The following is a 21,937-nucleotide window of genomic DNA, read 5'->3' on the forward strand; positions in this document are numbered from 1 at the left end:
AAAAACCGTGTTAAGAACATTTGTTGTGTTTTGCCCCGATGCAGAATAGAACCAAACTCGAGGTGCAGGCCAAGGAGGTGTTTGTGCAGCTCAATGTCCCAATGCGGCTCTGGCGGGGATGGAACCTCAGGCAGTGACAGTCCTGCTGTCCTCAGCCGCTTTCACACTTCCCTCCTTCACCCCATCCAGCAGCCACCACCTTGGACCTGCCGACGCAGCGTGTGCGAGAGCATCCTCTAGCCCACTCCACTCAAAGTCATCGCACCGGCTTAAAAAACATAGATACTCAGAACTTTTCTAAGTCTGGCTCATTTTGAACAGGACCAAGTTAGGAGTATCAACCCTCAGATCTTAAATAAATTCAGTATCTGTTCTTTTGTTTAAGATTTGTCTACAATTTGCCTTTCCAAGGCCTTACCTACACATTAAGTTCTACAACATTACTAATACACATGTATCTCAAATTCCACTGTTTTAAGAGGAACAAGCTGCCCAGAATTTGCGACAGATGCGTTTTCTGACAGAGCAGTGACAGCACCCGTCCCTTCCAGGAGCACAGCACAGTTATTACATTTAAAACCACACATTATGCCTGATTTGAACTTACCGTGACTATAAATGCACACCAAGCTAGGCAGCTGGCTTACAGACATCAACGAAAGCTATTTCTGTTCATTTCTTTGTGAGAGGCCATGGATATTGTACAGCTGTACACTCAGTTATCAAGATTTTAACCACAGACACTGAGAACTTGCATTTGTAGCATGTTGCCCACCGGAGTGTTGGATGACCAGATGATCTCAAGGACTTGTGATGACAAGGTAGCACTGGACACAGGGTGACGGTGGCAGCACTCAGTTCTTACAGATTCCCACCAACCCACCTCTGCAGTGTGATTTAGTCCAAGGAGAAATTATAATTAACCTCCCTTGATTCTTCAAACTTTGTTTTCAGTGCTGAATCCCAAACACGATCTGCCTATTGAAGATGAAACAGCTGCACATACCACTTGTTTGCCATCACCCACTTAACTGCAGGGTTTTGCAGACAGTACCGAGCTCGGGTCAAAGCAGCCGTGCCGTTGCAAACCAGACCTTATTTACTACTTAGATCATAGCACAGGAAGACAGGGAATATGTAAGAAAACGCATGCAACTGAAGCCATTGTGAAGCAGTAAGATTTCACAAATAAAACAATCAGCATTTATTGTTGTATTACAAAACACTTCATATTTTGGCAATATTTTACAGTTTATCCTTTTCTTTCTTAGGACCTGTTGAAAAGGTATGGAAGGGGAAGAAAAGAGGACCATGTTGAAATCAAGATTAAATTTTAATGCCTTGCTTAAAAAAAATCCCCCCAAACCACCCCAGTCCCTCCCACCAAAATAAAAATCTAGTTTCACTCAATTCCACTATCCAAAGAGGGCATAGGTGAAGCGGCAGGCAAAATTCCGGCAATTTCACTATCAAACGCATCAAGAAGACAAACAAAAACATTCACAGTGGTCTTCAGTATGGTCTGTTGCGTTGATCATTTCTGAAATCATTTCTGAAAGGGAAATAAAAAGTTATGAGGCACCTTTTAAGCAAATAACAAACAGTCCCTTCAGTCAAACACCTCTACGCTGACTTTTGTGTATTCTATGTTTAGATTGCCTTATCTAAAAATGCTCACAAAACACACTCAATAGGCAAACTGACTTATTTTTTCCAGAAGCTCCTATTTGTAGTTACTATTTTCATAGCACGATTGTGCACGGACACATAAACAACACTTTTCCCACAGTCCCTATCAACCCCACAGTCTGTATGCTGCACAACCAAGCAAGGGCAAAGAAAACGCTTACCTTCCTCCCATTTTACCACCGTAGCCACCTCCCCGATCGCCTCCTCTGCCACCACGCCCTCGATACCCTCCTCTTTCTCCTCCATAGCCACCTCTACCACGAAAATCTGGAGGAAAACACAAACCGACACATCAGCCAGGTTTTTCAGAAAGCTGCAGGTGTCCTTAACACTTTTAACGCTTCAGAAGAGACGCAGTTTGGTTTTACACACCTCCTGACGGACGTGAATCTTCTGGTCTCGGCTCACCACACTGGTTGCAGGAATTCCTGCGAGCGAAGTTCATGTTACCACAGGACCTAGAAAATACAAGGATTCCCCAGACTTAGCTGCTAAGGAACTCAGAGAGCATAAGCGAAATGGCACTGCCCAATTAAAATGACACTTACGGGTTAGGACAAACCCAATCACCATTTTTGGGTTCCCCACTTCTACCCTGGAAGCCCCCACCTCTTCCATATCCACCTCGTGAACCTGTAGACAAAATTATAATCAGAATGAAGGAGAGGAAGTGTCTACGACCTACACATGAGAAACATTTATTAAGGACTGTCATCAGCTTCAAAATCCAAGTGACAGATTTTTCAGGTGGAAGAAAGGGTGTTTAATGTAAATATATCCCTACAAGGCAAGTCTCTGAAACCATATTGTGAACTCTGAAAGCAGCAGGTAGTGTCAATGACAAAAAAACTGTATGGCTGTAGAATTCAGCATCTACTGGCCAAGGTACTAAAAAACAGGCAGAAGTCTTGGGAAAATGACAACAGAACATTGAGCCACCACCAAATCTCAACAGCATCTGATGTCCTGAAGTTAACGTATCTGCATAGTTGAAATACATGTTTTCATGGACAGATTTATAACTTACACTAATGGGGAAAAACAGGCAAGGATAGCACATGGCAGCCAGAAAAATTTGCTCCACTATATAAATTATTTTTCAGCAATAAAAGGAAACTTGGTGGGCTTGAATTGCCAGTGGGTAAATATTAACCCACTACATGCATTAATAAAATTTCATACAGATTTAACAACCTATAATATCAACCACATATGGCCAGACTTAGTCAGAGAACAAACACTTAACAACCACAGAAAATAATCTCTGGATTAATGCAAGGATGCATCCGACACAAGCACAGGGACAACACAGTTCTTGCTTTCTGCATCAAAAAGATTATGAACTTTTACATCAACTGAAGTTCTTGAAGAATCATTTTTTATCAGCCTACAAAACTGCCTGATTTAAGAACTAACATTTGTTGACAGCCACCACACAAAGCTTGCTTCCTGTAAAATGGTAATTCATATCCAGCGGACTACTGACAAAACTGTATTATGAGGAGAATCAGGAAGATTAACATCTATTTAATTACAAGAGTCAGACATCCAACTGCTGCTTTAAATCAGTAGCAGTTGAACAATTTGCCCTGCTTAATACCACCTGGAAACATCACCCCATCTCCAGGCTTTCCTGTAATTAAGAAATATTCACTGGGAATTCACACCTATTTATGTGGAACCCGTGTACAGCCTCAACATCACCATTACAGTCTCTCTTTAAAAGCAATGCTGAGACATGATCTGGGGACTTTCCAGCTCAAAAGGAAAGCATAAATTCTGTGTTGTGCAAGAGATTACAGATTTCAGTTTACTTAACTTGTTTAAATCCTTATTACTCCCTTTCATGGCAGAATCCCAAAGGCCCATATACTTCGATGAATCACTGCTTCAAAGTCAACTTCTCTTTTATAAACCAGTAATAGTCAAAAAGCATTTAACTACGCAAACCCAAGGATTCCACAGATTTCAGTCCCACCTCGGCGTCCGCCACCTCCACCTCCTCTCATGAATTCAGGCCTTCTAGTTGCAAAAGTAACTTTGATAACATTGCCGTTGAATTCTTTTCCTGTGGAAACACAGAACGGGAAAGATCAATACAGCTGCCAACAACCCAGCAGCAATTTCCAAAGAACAGAAGTGATTTGCACATACAGGCTGAACACAAAGCTCTTAAGACACAGGCAGTCTGGAGTAAATCTCTTCTTTTTGAAAACGCTGGTCCAAATGTGAGACGGTAAACACCAAGGTACTTGCTAGGTTCTCCACAGATTTTTCACACCAGATGCAGAGTATGTCATTTCATTTTTACCCAATGTCATTAAAATTGTGTGAACAGGCAAACTCACAGGAGCAGGCATTTCTCCCCTGCTCAAGTATCAATGTATTTCTGGGATCTGCTCTCTTCTTCTTTAAACTTGTTCTTCACTGTATGCATACAAAGTACTTGGCACAAGATTGCCATAAGCTTTACCAAACTCTTAAAAATGTCACCACAACGCTAATAGTATCAACATTAACACTGCAGGAAATCCTACCAGCTGCTAAGAGATTACAGCTCCATTGGTCTGAACAAGAAACAACATGAACAGCATCTCTCACACTTCGTGCATGGATGATTGGGGTGCAGCAAGAAACCCTAACAGTTCATTACACGTTTTTGGTCTTATCACTAGCTGCTGTTCCACTGAATCAGAACACCAGCACACACGAAATACCATAAAATCAGAGGACTTCATTAAAAAACCCAAACAAACCCCAAGCTCAAATAAAAAAACAAAAGCCAAACAAAAAGTAGCGTGAGGTCCCCAATGAGGTTATTGATTTGCTTCTTCCACTTGTTAGACTCATAAATAACAAAACGAACAGGTACTCTTACCCACCGTCAAACCAGTCAATTGCGGCTTTAGCAGAAGGAGGGTCATCAAAAGACACCGTTGCTTCTCCCTTTGGTTTGCCAGTATCCTTATCTGTATAAAGATTTATCATGGGTTTGCCAGTCTTTTTGTTGGTCTGAAAAGAAAGGTGGTACACTTGGCATAGGAAAAATACTGTAAAGCCAGTTCAGAACATAAACTGTAACAGCTAAGTGTCATTAGAATGAAGATTCTCTTGGAGCCGGCCTGCAGAAACAGATGCTTTTGACTGAAGGGTACTGGCTGTTCTCCATGAAATAATGATGGGCCCAGATTTTACAAAAATTGAGGCCAAGTGCAGGATTTAAAATTGCAGGAACAGAAGAAACAGCCATAGAACACAGAAGCATAACTGCTGAAGTACGAGGGTGTTATCACTGATAGTGTCAGTGTTAAGGGTTATAAAGACTAAAGAAGAGATTTGAAGCGATCTAAATGTCATTAGAAAAAAGCTGCTAGTGCTGCCAGCTTGCAAATGAGCTGCGAACCCAGATAAAAATACTATCTACAACTGCTGGGGAGTCAGAGCGAGCATCTGCCTGGAATGATACCAGCACATTTCCAATGCACTCGCTCCACAAATTCTCTTCCTTCTAACCACTGATTCCTCATTTCACATACCTTTATAATACCAATTTGTTTGAAATAGTCGGCCACTTGATCTGTTGAAACATCCTCTCCAAGTCCTTGCACGAAGATAGTGTTGTTATCAGAGTTGTCAGACTCTGTATCTATTAAAAAAGAAGCTACATTTACTACACATCTTTGCAGTAGCAACAGAGGCAACATTTTAAGCTCAGGTCTATACTGCCCTCTGGCAGACCCTTAAATCCCAAAGACATCTTGTATGAAAAAAAGGATGAGCAGAGAGCACAATTCTGAAGTTAACACCATCAACTCCAAAGGTGCACACACAGCACCTTAAAATGCTGCTGTACATCAGAGACCAAACATCTTCAACAGCTGGCCAGATGTTTGCCACACACACAACTTGTCCGTGCAGCTAAGGACACCCAAAACTATCAAAGTACAGTATGTTCTAAATATGACAAATTTAGCAGAATTGTTACAGCAGTGAGAGCAGCTGCTTGGCTCAAGCAGATTCAAAGTTCATCAGCAAATTCTTACTTGCTGCATGAAATGACATCCAAAAATTTACATGCACTTTAATAACACACACTGCTGTCAAGCAATACAAGCCTAAGCTAAAATTTCTTTTGAACCATGGGAATTGCAGCCACATTCATCTTTCTAAAAATACATTTTAAAAGCAATGACCTAAGAGCTACAATCCGCTCCCACCCACTGCTTGTTTTCTTACCAGCATCTGATCTTGGTCCATAATCCCTTTGACCTATGAAACAGGTTAAAAAACAAACAAAAAAAAATAGAAAGAGACTGTTTTTAGCAAAACATTTTAAATTTACTTTTTTAGATACAAGAAAATATTTAAAGTATATACATAATTCATCTAAGATCTAAAACATTAACCAGGTATTTAGAGGATATTTAGATTAAAACGTTCGACAGAAGGTGTCTGTAGGACGTTAACATGTTCTTTAACTTGCAGCATGTGGCAGTTGCCACACTGATGCTGTGCTGGTGTTATCTTGCAAATGCTGGTTGTCACATCACCAAGCAGTTTACCACTTTTTTTTCCTCTTTTTTTTACCTCTAGTACCTTTCTAAGAGGCATTTGTAACAAAAATTAAAAAAAAAAATAAAAGAAAAAAAAATCCGGTGAACGTCACTGTCTCCACAAATTCTTTCATGCAATTTGACAAAGTAGAAATCCAGTTTATTGCTAAAAGTTTGGCTATTAAAACTCATGAACACACCAGCCTCACCAAAACGCTATAACGCTTCTACTAGATAGTAACAAGATATTGGTGGCTTTTAGATTTATAAAGAATTTCCACTGAAACATTTTTGGATACTCGGCACTTACCACCGTAATTTTTGAAGCCACCACGGTCACCACCACTGCAGAGGAAAAATTGAAGAAATGATTTCTTCCTTAAGTCTCTATGTGCTGAGCCCAAGGCTCAATCTACAGTTAACTGATCACAAGTTGAGAGTTACTGTCTGGCAGCTAAAGCACCATCTCTACCTTCTCCTGACTTCTCATTCATCTTCAAAGTTTAAATTACATGAAAGTGAATAATTTCACAGGGTGCTACACTGGAGAAGAGAAGCCCTACAGAGTATTTTAAACTAACACATACATATTGTTGTTGTTTCAATACTTTCTCCCATCCCATAAGCCGAAATGATTGGCATTAAAAACTGGGTTTTAAACCAGAAACATTATTTTCATGAAGGTTAATGGGCTTTAATTGTAGATGTAATTGCTACTTTGGAATAATTAGTACCCTAGTGCTTTCCTAGAAGTAAGAAGAGCTAAAGTTAATTAACCTCCATTATTATGCATTTATATACGGGGGACAAATTATCAGTATCAGCCATTCTCTGAGAAAGGGTCTGTGGGGATCTACTGCACTATTAGCACTTGACATTACAGAGAAGGTGTGTGTATGTGAGCTTCAAAAGCAGAGGCCGTGAAGTTTTATTTCATTCATTCTGAAACCTGTGGCACAAAATGTAGACCAAGTTAAGAGATTACACACATCAATTTTCAAAGGATAGAGGGGATTTTAAACAGGATGTTACGCCTCCAATTATGTGCATGAAAATAAACCCTCACTCTTTCCAATGTAAATGTTCATACCAGTAAGATTTTTCACAACAGCATTTTTAAGTGCATCCATGTTATGAACACAATATAATCAATATTCAAAGCCTTTAGGAAAGAGACACAACCACTGGATTTTTCAGAATGTCGATAACCAAGTGTCAGAAAGACCATCTCACACTGCCATGTACTGCCTGCTCGCACAGGGGACACAGCTGCCACCTGAAAATTAGGCAGGTTCACCTAATCCCAACAGCTTTTGCACCCAGCAGCTGAGATAAACCCAGCCTAAGTTCAAACCCTGATCTTGAAGGCTGTGTCCAGACTCTGGAGCTATTGTGCTGGTTTACAGTTGCTTCACCGATGCACTTCGCAACCAGAAGTCACTGCAGGTTTTAATTCAGTCAACACATCAGAGTCCAGACATGGGACACAAACATCCCAGAAAAAGGCAATGAAATAAAATGAGGGAGTAATTTCTTTGGCACTCTGTGTATCTTCTTACAGCAAATGCAAAGCCACGAATGGGAGATATGGATGGCTTGCTTAACATTGTTACAAAATCTGTCCAAAGCAAGGGACAAAAAAGACATAAGGTTTCAACAGATATTATCAAAATTGGATTTAGAGAGACATTCTTTGAAGGATGACTGACATTGTGACAGTACATATAAGGACTATCATATGTCTGTCACAACAGACTATGACTTTTACTGGGACTTCTCTTAAAATAAATTTTTGCTGCAGATTTTAAATTGCTTTCCACAGAAAAAATCCGAATGCAATGTCATTTACTTGTAAGTAACTCATTCTGCTCATGAAAGAGGTAAAATGAATTAATTTTACACGCAACATCAGAGCTGGTCTTTATTCAAGGCTGGCTGTTTTCAAGGACTGATGATGAATACACAACGGTGATTATAAAATTTACTGTAAACCTCTTTCTGTCACCTCCAATTCACCTCAGCTGAAAAAAACCCACTTTGTTATGACACAACAATTTTCAATCAGATGCCTGCTCTTCTAGGATCTTAACTCAGAAATAACAAGAGTGAATATATTAGCCACAGAAATGTTATCAAAGTTTTCCAACCCTAGATTATGGTGCTAATTCATCAGGACAGCACTATCCAGAACACGTATGTTTTCTGATTTGAAAGTCTACAGCAGCAGAGACACAAATCAGAAAAACCCAACAATCTAAACACACAGCAAATGTGAGCAACACACCCAGGATTTTATAGGGGGTGATGATTTTGCTAAGATGCTGGGGTAAAATGTGTGCACCACAATTCTGAGAAGCGACAGAGTTGGATACATAAAATGTAAAGGAAGTCCTTGTCAAATGCCTAATTTCTACCTTTGTGATACAGTAACTCTGCATCCTACACTAACTAGTGCAACCCACAATTTTTAATCAGTTTTTCAATTAATGTCTGTAGAAATACGGTTTTGCCCAAGTACGCTTCAACATGTTCTCTTCTTGCTTAGTCTCACATGGTCAGCCCAACCAAAACTTGCATTAATTCAGTGACAGATACCCTTAACGGCAGATTAATGCCTTCCTCCATTTTTAAGTCTGATATTACACGTGATTTATAAAGCTGCAGTGCTTTACCCTCCTGAGACTGCTGGGCAAAGCTACCCCAGATCCCTGCAAGGCACAGGGATGTGCTGCAGCAAGCAAAGCCAAACACAGAAACTGGTCACAAGAAGATGATGCCACAGTCTCAAGAGTTACCCCTCACTAAGACCCAAAATTCAGGCCTCAATCTCAGCAACTGAATGAGTTCCACATTGTCACAGAACATGTGGAAAACAGAACTGCAGCGTTTCACAGTCTATTGCTTTACCAGTCTTGCACCCAGACCAAATAGATGGGTGACCAGATGGAGTCTGCAATTCTAACATCCTATGTTAGAATCATAGGCAACTAAAATTCCGCAATGCCACCACCAAAGATAATAAAAGAGACTGAACTGCAAGCAGACAGACTGTGTATGTGGCACCATCCATAGTGACAAACACTTACTGCTATGAAACAATGGTCTTCAGATGTTCTTTTCTCCTTATACTCAGTCATATATTTAAACATCACCTACTTGAGTGTAAGTGGAGTTCATCTGAACATTGCTTACTTCAGCTGGGAATAGCTCTTTAAATTAAAGGCACAGTTACATGGAGAGCTCAACACTACAGATACAAGAAATATACTTTAAAAAGTTAGCAGATATCGGCAAAGGTAACACCAAGAATTCAGGAACCAAATTTCAGCTTCCAACATGCATCATCCCTTCCCAAGTGTGTGGGAGTTACACATAAGAACGTATTTTTACAAACAAGCAAGGAATGCTTAGTGCACCAATAAAGTCGCTATAATTTTCTTTTTCTGTCTGTATTTATTGCCTCTGTTCATGTTTTTCTAAAGACTGTATCACGCTAAGCTCAAGCATATACAAGTCAAAATATTAGTTCTGAACACAAACCACACTGTTGTAAAAAACATTTGCACTAAGTTATAGTTTCTTTATATCACAATAAGCTACTCATAGTAGCTATTACAGCAATTAAGCTGCACGGATAACTTTTGTTTATAGTACATCAACATCAAATCTGCACAAGAGGGGAAAAAACAAAAACAAAAAAACCAAGACCAACCTATGCTAAGCAATTAATTCCTTACCTTTCAGATGAAGACTAACAAAAGGCGACTTATTCTACAAGTAAACTTGGAAGAATAACTTAAGAGTAAAACTCTGCATGCTGTTATTCTAAGAAATCAAAGCTCTTCAAATTTAAAAATGCTAATTTGATTTTGCTCCAAGTATTGCAGGGTGATGTTCTGCACTTACAGGCTGCTCCCAGAGGTCTGGCACACAGGCCAGGTCTAAATAGACAGATGCAACTCCCCAAAATCTTGCGGGAGAACCGATGTCACAGCCAAAGTCACCATATAGTGAGCACAAGAGAGTGGCGAGGCAGAGCTTTAAACTAGACTTGAAGGGGGATGGGGTGGTAGCTGGGTTTGCATCAGTGGGGCATCACTCTAGAGTTGATGAAGGCTGGGAGGCCTCCCATGCCCCTGGGGTGAAAGCGGTGTGCTCAGCTCGCTCTCTGAAGTGCCTGTACACCAATGCGTGCAGCATGGGGAATAAGCAGGAGGAGTTAGAAACCTGTGTTAGGGCAGGAGATTATGACCTAGTGGCAATTATGGAGACATGGTGGGACAGCACACGTGACGGGAATGTGGTCATGGATGGCTGTGTCCTTTCCAGGAAAGACAGGCCAGCCAGGCATGGTGGTGGAGTTGTTCTTTATGTGAGAGAGCAACTACAATATATTGAGTATTGTCCAGGCACTGATGAAGAGTGAGCTGAGAGTCTATGGTGAAAGTTAAGGGGCAGGCTGGCAGCGGTGATACTATTGTGGGCGTCTATTATAGGCCATCAGATCAGGGTGAGGAAGTTGATGAGGCCTCTACAGACAGCTGAGAGCAGCCTCACAGTCACAGGCTCTGGCTGTGGTGGGGGATTTTAACTTCCCTGATGTTTGTTGGAAGGACTACTCGGCCAGCCACAGTCTAGGAGGTTCCTCCAGTGTCTTGACGATAACTTTCTGATGCAAAGGGTGGAGGAGCCGACTAGAAGAGGTGCACTGCTGGACCTCATCCTCACTAACAAGGAGGGTCTGGTTGAAGTGGTAAAGGTCGAGGGCTGTCTTGGTTGCAGCGACCATGAGAGTTCAGGATCTCATGTGGCAGGAGCAGGATAGCAAGCAGAATTGCAGCCCTGGATTTCAGCAAGGCAAACTTTGGTCTTTTCAGGCAATTGCTGGGGGAAACCCCATGGACAAGGCTGCTTGAAGGTAAAGGGGCCCAAGACAGTTGGTTAGTGTTCAGGGACTGTTTCTACCGGTCACAAGACCAGAGCATCCCGACACGTAGGAAGTCAAGGAAGGGAGCCAGGAGACCTGCGTGGTTAAACAGGGAACTGCTGGGTGTGCTCAAGTGGAAGAGGAGAGTTTATAGATCATGGAAGTAGGGGCTGGTCACCTGGGGAGAATATAAGGCTGTTGTCAGAGGGTGTAGGGAGGCAACTAGGAAAGCTAAGGCCTCCTTAGAATTAAACTTGGCGAGAGGGGTCAAGGACAACAGGAAGAACTTTTTCCAATTGTGGCAGATAAAACTAACACCAGAGGTAATGCAGGCCCACTGATGAACGAGGTGGGTGCCCTGGTGACAGAAGATACAGAGAAGGCAGAGTTACTGAATGCCTTTTTTGGGTCTGTCTACTCTGCCAGAGGCTGTCCTGAGGAGCCCCGCACCGCTGAGGCCCCAGAGGAAGGCAGGACAATGGAGGAGTTTGCCTGGGTTGATGAGGACTGGGTTAGGGAGCAGTTAGGCAATCTGGACATCCATAAATCCATGGGTCTGGATGAGATGCACCTGCGGGTGCTGAGGGAGCTGGCTGAGGTCATTGCTGGACCGCTCTCCATCATCTTTGCCAAGTCTTGGGAAATGGGAGAGGTGCCTGAGGACTGGAGGAAAGCAAATGTCACTCCAGTTTTCAAAAAGGGCAAGAAGGAGGATCTGGGTAACTATAGACCGGTCGGCCTCACCTCCATCCCTGAAAAAATGATGGAACGACTTATCCTTGGTGCCATCTCAAGGTATATCAGGGATAAAAGGGTCATTAGGGACAGTCAACATGGCTTCACCAAGGGGAAGTCGTGCTTGACCAACCTCATTGACTTTTATGAGGACATAACAAGATGGATGGATGATGGCAGAGTGGTGGATGTGATCTACCTTGACTTGAGTGAGGCATTTGACACAGTCATCCACAGCATCCTCCCAGCTAAACTGAGGGAGTGGGGTCTGGATGACCGGGTAGTGAGGTGACTGCGAACTGGCTGAAGGGAAGAAGCCAGAGAGTCGTGGTCAATGGGGTGGAGTCCAGTTGCAGGCCTGTATCCAGTGCAGTGCCTCAGGGGGCAGTACTGGGGCCTATAGTATTTAATATATTCATCAATGATTTGGACGAGGGAATAAAGTGCACTATCAGCAAGTTTGCTGATGACACCAAGCTGGGAGGAGTGGCTGACACGCCAGAAGGCTGTGCTGCCATCCAGAGACCTGGATGTGTGAACAAAATTTTCTTACATTTTGGAAAAAAAACAAGGGAAGAGGCTTTATTTTCACAGACATTAATTTATCTTACTTCATCTTGCAAAGACAGAAGTTTGTTTCAAAGTGATAAATTCTGCCAAAAGTATGTTTTTTGAAGCTCACATTCATTCCTTTTTTTAGAAAGGGCTCAGATATAAACAATTTTTTTTAAACTCAGATTTTGTCACAGGCATATGGAAAACCTTCATCCACATGCAAAAGCTAATTTTTAAAAATTGTTCAGTTTTAATTGAAAATGAACTTAGAAATCACTTTGCTAGTTAAGTTATATAATATGAAACCCTGGCAAACTGTAATATAAAATAACTATTAATAGACTTTTGTAATTGTGCTACCACACCTAATTAAGAGAGATAGGGTTCACCTATGTCATCAAAACAACAAGCCATGAAATATAATTTGGGACCACGTTAGGAGCAGGCAAATGTTAAATATGGTTTAAAAAGAAATATTTTAAAAGAGAACCAAGTCTTAACACACTGCTGGATTATTTTATTTAAATTAGATCAGTTCAAACGAACAGTATTGTATAATTAAGAGCTCTTCATTTGGAGTTCTAGCAATAATAACCCAGAACTGCAGCCTGTTGAAGGGTAAGTGGTGCTGACAAACAACAATTCAAAGCTCACTGGAATCTTCAACATTCTTACTTTGCATCAATGAGCACCCCACACCCCCAGCCATTGCACATAAAGGAAAGTCAATTGTGATAATTTATTAAAAATAATAATGGCATCTGGCCTAATTCAGTAGGACTTAAAGCAAAGGTCCTAGTCTCTCAGACCTATTCATGAAATCATCTGAAAGCACAAAATTAAATACGTGCACAAATTTTCTTGACAGGAACAGGGCCTAAGGCAATGGCAGAAGGGGTAACAGTATTGTGAGTCTTTGAAGTCTACCTAAAATAAGCGTGTTTAGACCAACAGCTAAACCAATAATAAAAATCGTATTTCGATGGAAGTTTAAAACTGCAAAAAAACAGTTGGGAAGCAATAATATTACTTCTAAATTATTTAGGAAGCAGAAAGATAATTGGCCCACCTTAGTGTAACGACTTGTCATTGTAAGATCAAAATAATTCCCCACTAAAATGCTAGCTAACTTAGCTATGACTTTTATAACACTTTCTAAATCCCTGGCTGTTGGTTCTTGTCATCAAAAACAAATTTTTATGAGTTTTAAAATATCTTATTTCAAGGGACAGGCTCAGGCAGTTTTTGTACTGTAACTCATGTAAATAAAATGCAGCGATGTGTCATAACAATCGAATGCTTGGTCTGAATCTATCTGCACCTAAAAGCTTTTCCTAGGCAAAATGCATTTCTGAGCAGTACAGAAAGGTCTAACTTTACCAACCTTTCATTTTTGGAAATCTAAATCTGAATGATATTAGGAATAGACAGATAGCAAACAAAAATTAAAAACAGCTAAATAAGACACAAGGGTAAGGAACTGCAGGCACTGGAATGAGATCACTTACCTGTATCCAGACATATGACCTCTTCCATCCATGTCATATCCCCCTCTACCTCCTCCCTGTGACCCGCCATATCCTCTATTATCTTCTCCATACCTACTCTTTTCACGACGATCATCTGGAGGAATGAGTAAAACAAAACAACACCTGAGTAGATTGTAGTGCAAACTGCAGTGAGGTGAAAAATTCCCACTCTACAGTCTTCTTTTGCCCCTCCAGTCTGCTATTTAAATCTGGAAAGTTGGGGAATGACCTATTAGAGAGCAGTGTAGGGGAAAGGGACCTGGAGGTCCTGATGGACAGCAGGATGACCATGAGCCAGCACTGGGCCCTTGTGGCCAGGAAGGCCAATGGCATCCTGGGGTGGATTAGAAGTGGAGGGGTTAGTAGGTTGAGAGGGGTTCTCCTCCTCCTCTACTCTGCCCTGGTGAGACCACATCTGGAATATTGTATCCAGTTCTGGGCCCCTCAGTTCCAGCAGGACAGGGAACTGCTGGAGAGAGTCCAGCGCAGGGCAACAAAGATGCTGAAGGGAGTGGAGCATCTCCCGTGTGAGGGAAGGCTGAGGGAGCTGGGGCTCTGGAGCTGGACAAGAGGAGACTGAGGGGTGACTCATTCATGTTCACAGGTATCTAAAGGGTGAGTGTCAGGAGGATGGAGCCAGGCTCTTCTCGGTGACAACCAATGATAGGACAAAGGGTAATGGGTTCAAACTAGAACACAAAAGGTTCCACTTAAATTTGAGAAGAAACTTCTTCTCAGTAAGGGTGGCAGAGCCTGGCCCAGGCTGCCCAGGGGGGTTGTGGAGTCTCCTACTCTGGAGACATTCCAACCCGCCTGGACACCTTCCTGTGTAACCTCATCTGGGTGTTCCTGCTCCATGGGGGGATTGGACTGGATGAGCTTTCGAGGTCCCTTCCAAACCCTGACATTCTGTGATTCTGTGATTCTATTCCACAGTGTTTCTGCTCTATTTGATTAGCCTATATGGAACTCAACGGTTGAATTTTACCTTGACTGTTGTGGCTGTAGCTTCCCTTCTGAGACTGGTAGGATTGCTGAGAATGGCCATAGGAGCTTTGGTGCTGGTTGTAGCCTGACTTTTGGTCGTATGAGCTCTGGTGGCCGTAGCCTGACTGCTGGTCATATGAGCTCTGGTGGCCATAGCCCGACTGCTGGTCATATGAGCTTGACTGGTGGTCGTAAGAGTCTTGGTTTTGTCCATAACTTGACTGCTGGTCATAAGAGCTTTGGTGCTGACCATAGTTTGACTTTTGTTCGTAAGAGCCTCTTCCACTTAAAATGAACAGAATTTGTAATGATCGCTAAACGTTCACAGAATAGAGAGGAAAATAAGGGCTGAAAATTGATGACATTGCTAAAATTTCCTAGTCACAGTTACCTCCCAGTCATTACTGGCATACGGATACGAAAATACTGCATGTTTCGTATCTGCTGGGATATATCCGGCTTCCAATAAAAGCAAGGCAGAAATCTGTATGTTGACATTGCTTTCAAGACAGCTCTCTTTCCACTGTAAATTAACTTAACAGCAGCACTCCCCTTACATATGCAAGACATTATATGGATTTATGAGAAATAAATTGCATCCAGGAAACACTGGCTGTTACTCACACCTTTGTTTCCCCCCGGGTATTAGTTGTGGCTTAACTGTATTATTTTTTCAGTAATTGAAATTAATCACTGACCTCTGTTACCCTTTTTCTCTTCCTCCTTCCTGATTCTACCCCTTTTTCAAAAGATGAGGACCTATATGTTTGCCAGTCTCCAGTTTTTAATGATCTCACTGGCCAAAATGTCTCAGAAAAACAAACAAAAAAAATTCTAAGAGCCTACAGAAAGTTTCCACCAGCTTTTCAAAGCTCTCTGAGATGAAATCCCTTGGGTCCAACCAATCTCAAAATATCCTCTCCATGTAAATACCGTCCCATCTGCTCCCCTTCAGTTCTAGCCTAGATCTTAGCTTAACATAACTAATCCCAGCGGTAAAGATTGCGAACATTTTTGTTTAATAGCTCCACTTCAAAAAAAGTCAGCTCCACTCCTTCCTTCCTTCCCTCAGGGTGTGAGAGCTACAATTTTGTAGCCATCCTCTTCAAAGTTGCTGTAATTTAATTTCTCACTTTCTCCTCACTTGTTACAACCACATATTGAAAAGTTGTCCCATGTCTTTTTTTTTTTTCATTTTCTTGGTAAAAACCAAGTTGGAGAATCTATGCCCTGCTGCATTTTTTCCCCACTAGATGTCTACAGAGTTAAAAGCCACATTATTGTCTAGTCCTGTACCTTTCTACAGCCCTAATAAATGCTCAGAAAACAAAGCAAAACAAAATCTAATAATGTTCCTGGATGTGAAACAGAGACTCTGAGTGACAGCACCTACTGGTGGCAGATTAAGCCCTGGCTGGTTTATATTAAGATGTTTTGTAGTAACTACAAAAACAGAAACCACCTACAGGTTTGCTGAAGTCCAGATTGTTTTATCAGTTTTCAAAAAACTACAAAAAATATTCGGACCTTGGACACAAGAATGAAGTTTAGTACATGACAGTGTCCTGTAAAGAGGTCACATCCTCAATAAAGAGCTAATAAGAGCAGTAACCTCGGGGTGCAAAGCTTGTAAATTAGATAACGAAGTGGCCTTATAAGTCACCACAGGAAGCTGGGTTGTATTTTCCAACATACTATAAAACGTGAATCATTAATCCTCCTGAAACTGATTCAAGTAAGCGATTCTATGATTCTGTCACTTAACAAGTAAAATACATTTGTAATAGTGTAAAGTACTAAATCAAAGTATAGTATGGATACACACATTTAAGTTATTGATGAGGATATAAAAACATGATGTTTCAAGAATCCTACTTAGTTGAAAAAAGAAAAGGTATTTCTTAAATGGTATTTCTCAATCCTCACCTCTTTTTTTTACCACAGAAAGGCCTTCTAAGTCAGATAAGAAGTCTGCAAATCTACAAACAGCGAATAATTTCCTTGCTAACAACTTATTTGAAGTTAATAAGTATTGTAAGTTTATACAAAAGAATGTGACTGAAGAGGTTCTCAATCCATCTTTTTCTTAATCAAAATACTCCCTACCAAGCCAATTCTTCTTTGTAGCTCCTCTCCAAAGACTTTCTAGAGTTATCTCCCCATACAGCTTGATTTCAAACCAACTGCATCCATCCTTCTTACATAAAGAAATATTCTTTCCTTACCTCCTGTTCTTTCAGTCATTAAAAATATCTTAAGAAGGGAGATTTTCAAATGTTTGGGGTTTTTTTAGCAGTGATAGCAGGAAATTTGTTACAGCTCCAGCTAAGACTGTACAACTACTAGACAGTACTTTAAATAGAGACTGTTAATCTCAGCATCCTTACCCTCTAGACGACCCTTTCTGCTGCCCCTGACTGCCATAGGACTGCTGGTTGTATGAGCTCTGATTCTGATTTTCATAACCGGAATCATCATCGTATCCCTGGGAATCTTGTCCATAACCTGGTAATTGAGGAAGAAAATTTTTAGTAAATATTCACCCTTTGATTACTGCCAATGAATGTAACAAGCTAGCCAAACCTGTTTGATTTTGTCCATAGTTCCCATGATAGTTTCCATAGTTCTGTCCGTAGGAGGAATTGTCTCCACTCTGCCCATAACCAGAATATCCCTGTAATTTAAAGAACACACTCAAATAAGTGTAACTTCCATAGCAAGTAATTACAGTTTTCCTTCGTTAGGCACAACTGCCAACACCAAGCACAGCTGAGAATGTATTTCTTCCCAGCGCAGATATGGTCATCCAGGAACAATTATTTTTACTCAAGGAACACCTGCTTTGAAAGACAGTATTTTTTTCAACGTACCTGTCCTTGTCCATAATTTTGACTGCCCTGATTGCCATAGGACGAATAGCTGTAAGAGAAAAATGCTTTTAGTAAACGCTTAACAGCACCATCCACATGGGTTGGAAAGTAAAAGTATTTTTGGTGTTATTTAAAATTTTTTTTACTCCAAAATAGGTGTTCGATCCCAGTACTGCAGTTGTAGGCATATTAGAACCTCATCAATAAACTATTGATTACCATAGCTGACTGTCAGAAGAGCTTATTTTAACTTCTGCTGTGTCAAGTATAAATTTAATGTAGATGAAATTTGAGCTTATTGTAATTTGACTGATTCTTCAGAATCACAGAAAGCTTTATCATGTGAAACCATGGCATTTTAAGTTTTTTGGTATATTCTTACAAAGTTAATTTTATTTTAATCAATTACTGTCAATTTGGTATTTGCTGGACTATTTGACAATAGCAATATAAAAAACCGGACTAGCTTTAGATTATACTTACTCGTTATTCTGCCACTTTAAGCCTTCGTGAACTGACAGAAAAACCATGTGCTGAAACTCCTGTCACACTCAGATATAAACTCAAACTCACGGGGTGCTATATGCATAAAACCTTCTGACTTTCATTAGCAGAGTCGGTATTAGCCATGATTTTCACACTTCCATAAAAACGCTTTCGTTTCACTGATTAAAATATACCCCCTCCCAAAACTTGTGCTGATTTTATGAACTGGCTTTTAAATTTCACAATTACAATCAGTTGCCAGAGGGTTTTAACAAAAAAATTCCCTCCAATGAGAAAATAAAACGGAAAAATAAAATTTTACATCTACATCGGCCCACTGTCTTTATACTTGTATAACCTTCAACTGAAAACGAACAGCTTAAAGCAGTTGTATGAAAAATATTTCTATACATTCATGACATTTTGAGAGTTCTTACTATCAAAAGATGTCATTCCCATTTAAACCTGCTTGCTGTCATCCCTTCAGGAATACAAACTGTTCCCCTCTTATATAAGACATCTCAATAAACACCCAGGCAGTAAGCTTTATGCACTCGTGACTCCAAAAACTCATCAACACTGTATCATGCCCAAGGATTCAAACACCATGCTGGGAATCCTAAATGGCTTTTTATTTTGCAGACATAATTGCTAACAGCAAAAAAAAACCCCAAACCCACACATACCTCTGCTGGCCCCCAGATTGACTGTAACTTCCAGAATCTAGAAAAAGAAGTAAGTCATATTGAGAATTTCCAATTGACGTTTTATTCCCCTGCTTACTATAAGAGGAAGAAATCTGGGGAGAGGGAGAAAGGCTCAAGTACACTGGATAAGGCAGTTGCTTTTCCTGCAGAACAAGACAGCTCCCTCTTTATTAACAAAAAAGAAATGGCAAAGGCCGGGGGAATGGGAGCAGAGCAGCGTGGGTGTGGGCAACGCGACACAGGTATAGCGAATCAGAACTTTTCTTTTGAAGGATCCAAATTCCATTTTGAAGGTGGGTCTTCAAATATTTGGGACTGCACAACCACCTCTAATGGCTATTGAATTCAGTGCCATCATCAACAAGCAGAATGCAGCGGCTTAATTACTCAAGCGAAGCTAAATACGTCAGTGCCACTGATCCCCTTCTTAAGACACCGTAAGAAAGCTCTGCTTGGCAAAGGGCACGGACACAGGCACAGTTTGGAGATGTAACATCAGGTATGGACAAACGTGACATGAGGGTATCACCCAAGCTATTTAGACATGAAGCAGCATTTTTAATGGCAAAGTACCTTCTCAAGGGAACAAAACACATCGAATTTTATATTCTGTAAGAGTAACATTTACCAAAAGCTAAAATGAGATGAAAAAATATTTGATTTCACACATCCTATAAAGTGATTTCACTCAGATGTGAAACATGCTCATCCTTTTGCACTGCTACATAAATATTTCATTGCCTTTTCATAATGAAAAGGTTTTTTTAAAGTGCAACTCAGACACATCTATTGTTTTTAATGAGAAGAAAGTCAACTTTTTACATTATTTCCATTTAAATGATCATAACAATTACTATTAAATAGGTAACAGCATTTTTAAATGATGGTTTCACTCCAAAATTTATATGCCATTAAAGCTGCTAATTAAAACAAAGAATATTAATGGTTGTGTCAGAAAGAACTCCAGTAAGGAGGTAATTAGCTATAAATTGAAGAATTACATTTAATTCTCCTTAGCTTCTCCCCTATGAATTTCTGCCAAACCACAACATTTTAGAAGAAGTTTGAAAGCAACCAGATAAGGAGTCTGTAAAAAATGAACGTGTAGAATCAAAGGAATTTCCTTTATTTATACATTTTCCTACATACTTTGTTGGGCTGCTTAGTCTACAGATTTCTGATTCATTTATTTTGGTGGGCTCAAGGGGGAGAAGAGTCTGTAAGTATTTTTGGAAACAACAGATAGTTTATTCTGGAAATTCCTGGATATGCAGACATTTTTTTCCGAATGTTTGAAAAGCTCATGGAACAATTTTCTGTGAATGAAGCAGGTATAGTAGACCAGCCACCTTGCACACTGCTCAGGAAGTGTATTCCTCTTCAGACAACAATCTGCTGTGTACATTTGAAAACTGAAGTTCTCATATGAAGCCACTAATATAGAGAAGCAGTATTGCTTCTGTACTACTCTCAACAGAAAAAATATCCTGTGTTTGACCATCACCATAGAGTAAAAACAGAAGAGACACTCAGGTGCTTGACTGGGAAGTACTTCAGGTCTGGGAAGGGGTTGTCATTTACTGCCCAATTTGACTAATTTAGTAGAAGACTTCATGGTCTGAAGTCATTTCATAGCACCTTCGGACATGTTTTCTTCTCCTGGCAAAGAGCTGTCCTTCCATTAAAGGAGTCCCTTAACATACTTGGTTTTATTCTCTATTGTTCATATATTAATATGTGATGTGAGACAACGCTAAAGTGGCTCAAGCCTAACAAAACACAGCCCTGCATCCTTTTCCCATTCCAGGTACACACCTGTCCATGGCTTCCCAGGGGCATCACTGCTGGTGGGACCAAAACATTTCCACCTCAAATGGGATGAAGAAACAGCAACATAACGTGCTCACAGGAGCCCCAGGAGAAGCTGGGCTGTGTCAAGTCACCTGGCACAGCAGACATGATGTCTCCATCCTCAACTAAAAGCCTCCCATGGGAAAGAATTACAGCCAGTGCATTTGTAAGCCCACGCTGGGGGCTGTGGAGTTCTACAGCTGAACGCAGAGCAGATGCAGCAGATCCAGGGACACAAAGGTGCGTCCCCCTAAGGAGGATGAGACCCAAGGGAGGGGGTGTCGGCCCAAAGTGGGAGCACACAAACCTCACTGTGGGGAGCAGCACAACCAAATGGTGGGCCCACATCTCACACTGGGGGGACACATGGAGCCATGACCCAAAAGGGGAGGTTGTATCTCACAGCAGGAAGAGGGGATAATGAACCAAAAGGGGTGTGGCACAACCCACAGGGGTGCCCAGCCCCACTCCGGGGGTACCCACATCCCACGCAGCACCCGAGCGGGTGACCCCAAGGGGCTGCTGCCCCATTACAACACGGGGGGCGTGGCCGGACAGACCCCGCCCCCTGCCATAAAGGGGCGGGTCCGGGCAGCGTCACGAGACTGGCTCCCTGGGGAGGGGGCAGGGCCTCGATCAGAGGGGGCGTGGCCAACGGTGCCATCGGCGGGGGCGTGGCCCCCCTCCCCCTCTCCGTCGGCAGGAGCGCGGAGCGGACGGTAAACGGGAGGAGTGGGGGGGGTAGGGGATGATGAGGGAGAAGGTGCCGCGTCTCCCCCCTAACATGGCCGCGGCCTTTTCCACCTGCGCCTCATGGCGCTCGCCAACCCTCCCGCGCCCGCCACACCCACACGGGGAAGAAGAGCCGCCGACCACCACCGCCCCCTCAGCCCGCCGGGCCTGGAAGCACCTACCCGAAGCCATGGCGGCGTCGGCCGCTGACCGGGCTGAGGGAAAAGGGGGGAAAGAGACACAGAAACAGAGAGACCAAGCGCCGCGCTGGCCGCGCGCACACTGAAGCACCCGCAGCTCGCGCGGACTGCGGGGC

At 41.7% G+C, this 21,937-nt stretch overlaps 1 protein-coding gene across 2 annotated transcripts; it reads right to left on the reverse strand.

Annotated features, from left to right (window-relative positions):
* Window positions 1-1,326: 1,326 nt before the first annotated feature.
* TAF15 (TATA-box binding protein associated factor 15) lies at window positions 1,327-21,916 on the reverse strand. 2 transcript variants are annotated; one of them, XM_080357270.1, is made up of 16 exons: window positions 21,804-21,916; window positions 19,018-19,054; window positions 17,846-17,894; window positions 17,559-17,649; window positions 17,363-17,480; window positions 14,977-15,260; window positions 13,968-14,082; window positions 6,553-6,587; window positions 5,926-5,958; window positions 5,226-5,335; window positions 4,572-4,701; window positions 3,668-3,757; window positions 2,238-2,322; window positions 2,062-2,147; window positions 1,851-1,956; window positions 1,327-1,552 (listed from the first exon to the last, which is right to left on the reverse strand). In XM_080357270.1, the coding sequence occupies exons 1-16, from the start codon at window positions 21,811-21,813 to the stop codon at window positions 1,513-1,515; spliced, it is 1,419 nt and encodes a 472-aa protein (XP_080213396.1). In that variant the 5' UTR covers window positions 21,814-21,916; the 3' UTR covers window positions 1,327-1,512. The 2 variants fall into 2 exon arrangements, with proteins under 2 accessions (XP_080213396.1, XP_080213397.1); XM_080357271.1 differs by lacking the exons at window positions 6,553-6,587; window positions 17,846-17,894.
* Between the last annotated feature and the right edge of the window lie 21 nt (window positions 21,917-21,937).

Source organism: Nesoenas mayeri (genome assembly GCF_963082525.1).
Source record: "Nesoenas mayeri genome assembly, chromosome: 20".
In the NCBI taxonomy this organism is placed as follows: Eukaryota; Metazoa; Chordata; class Aves; order Columbiformes; family Columbidae; genus Nesoenas; species Nesoenas mayeri.

Bases quoted from the DNA above. Each gene is read 5' to 3' on its own strand.
- TAF15 (XM_080357270.1), bottom strand. The intron at 14,083-14,976 runs GTAAAATTCAAC...TCATTCCTCCAG, and splicing joins CTACAGCCACAACAGTCAAG to ATGATCGTCGTGAAAAGAGT. The intron at 2,148-2,237 runs GTAAGTGTCATT...TGTATTTTCTAG, and splicing joins GATTGGGTTTGTCCTAACCC to GTCCTGTGGTAACATGAACT.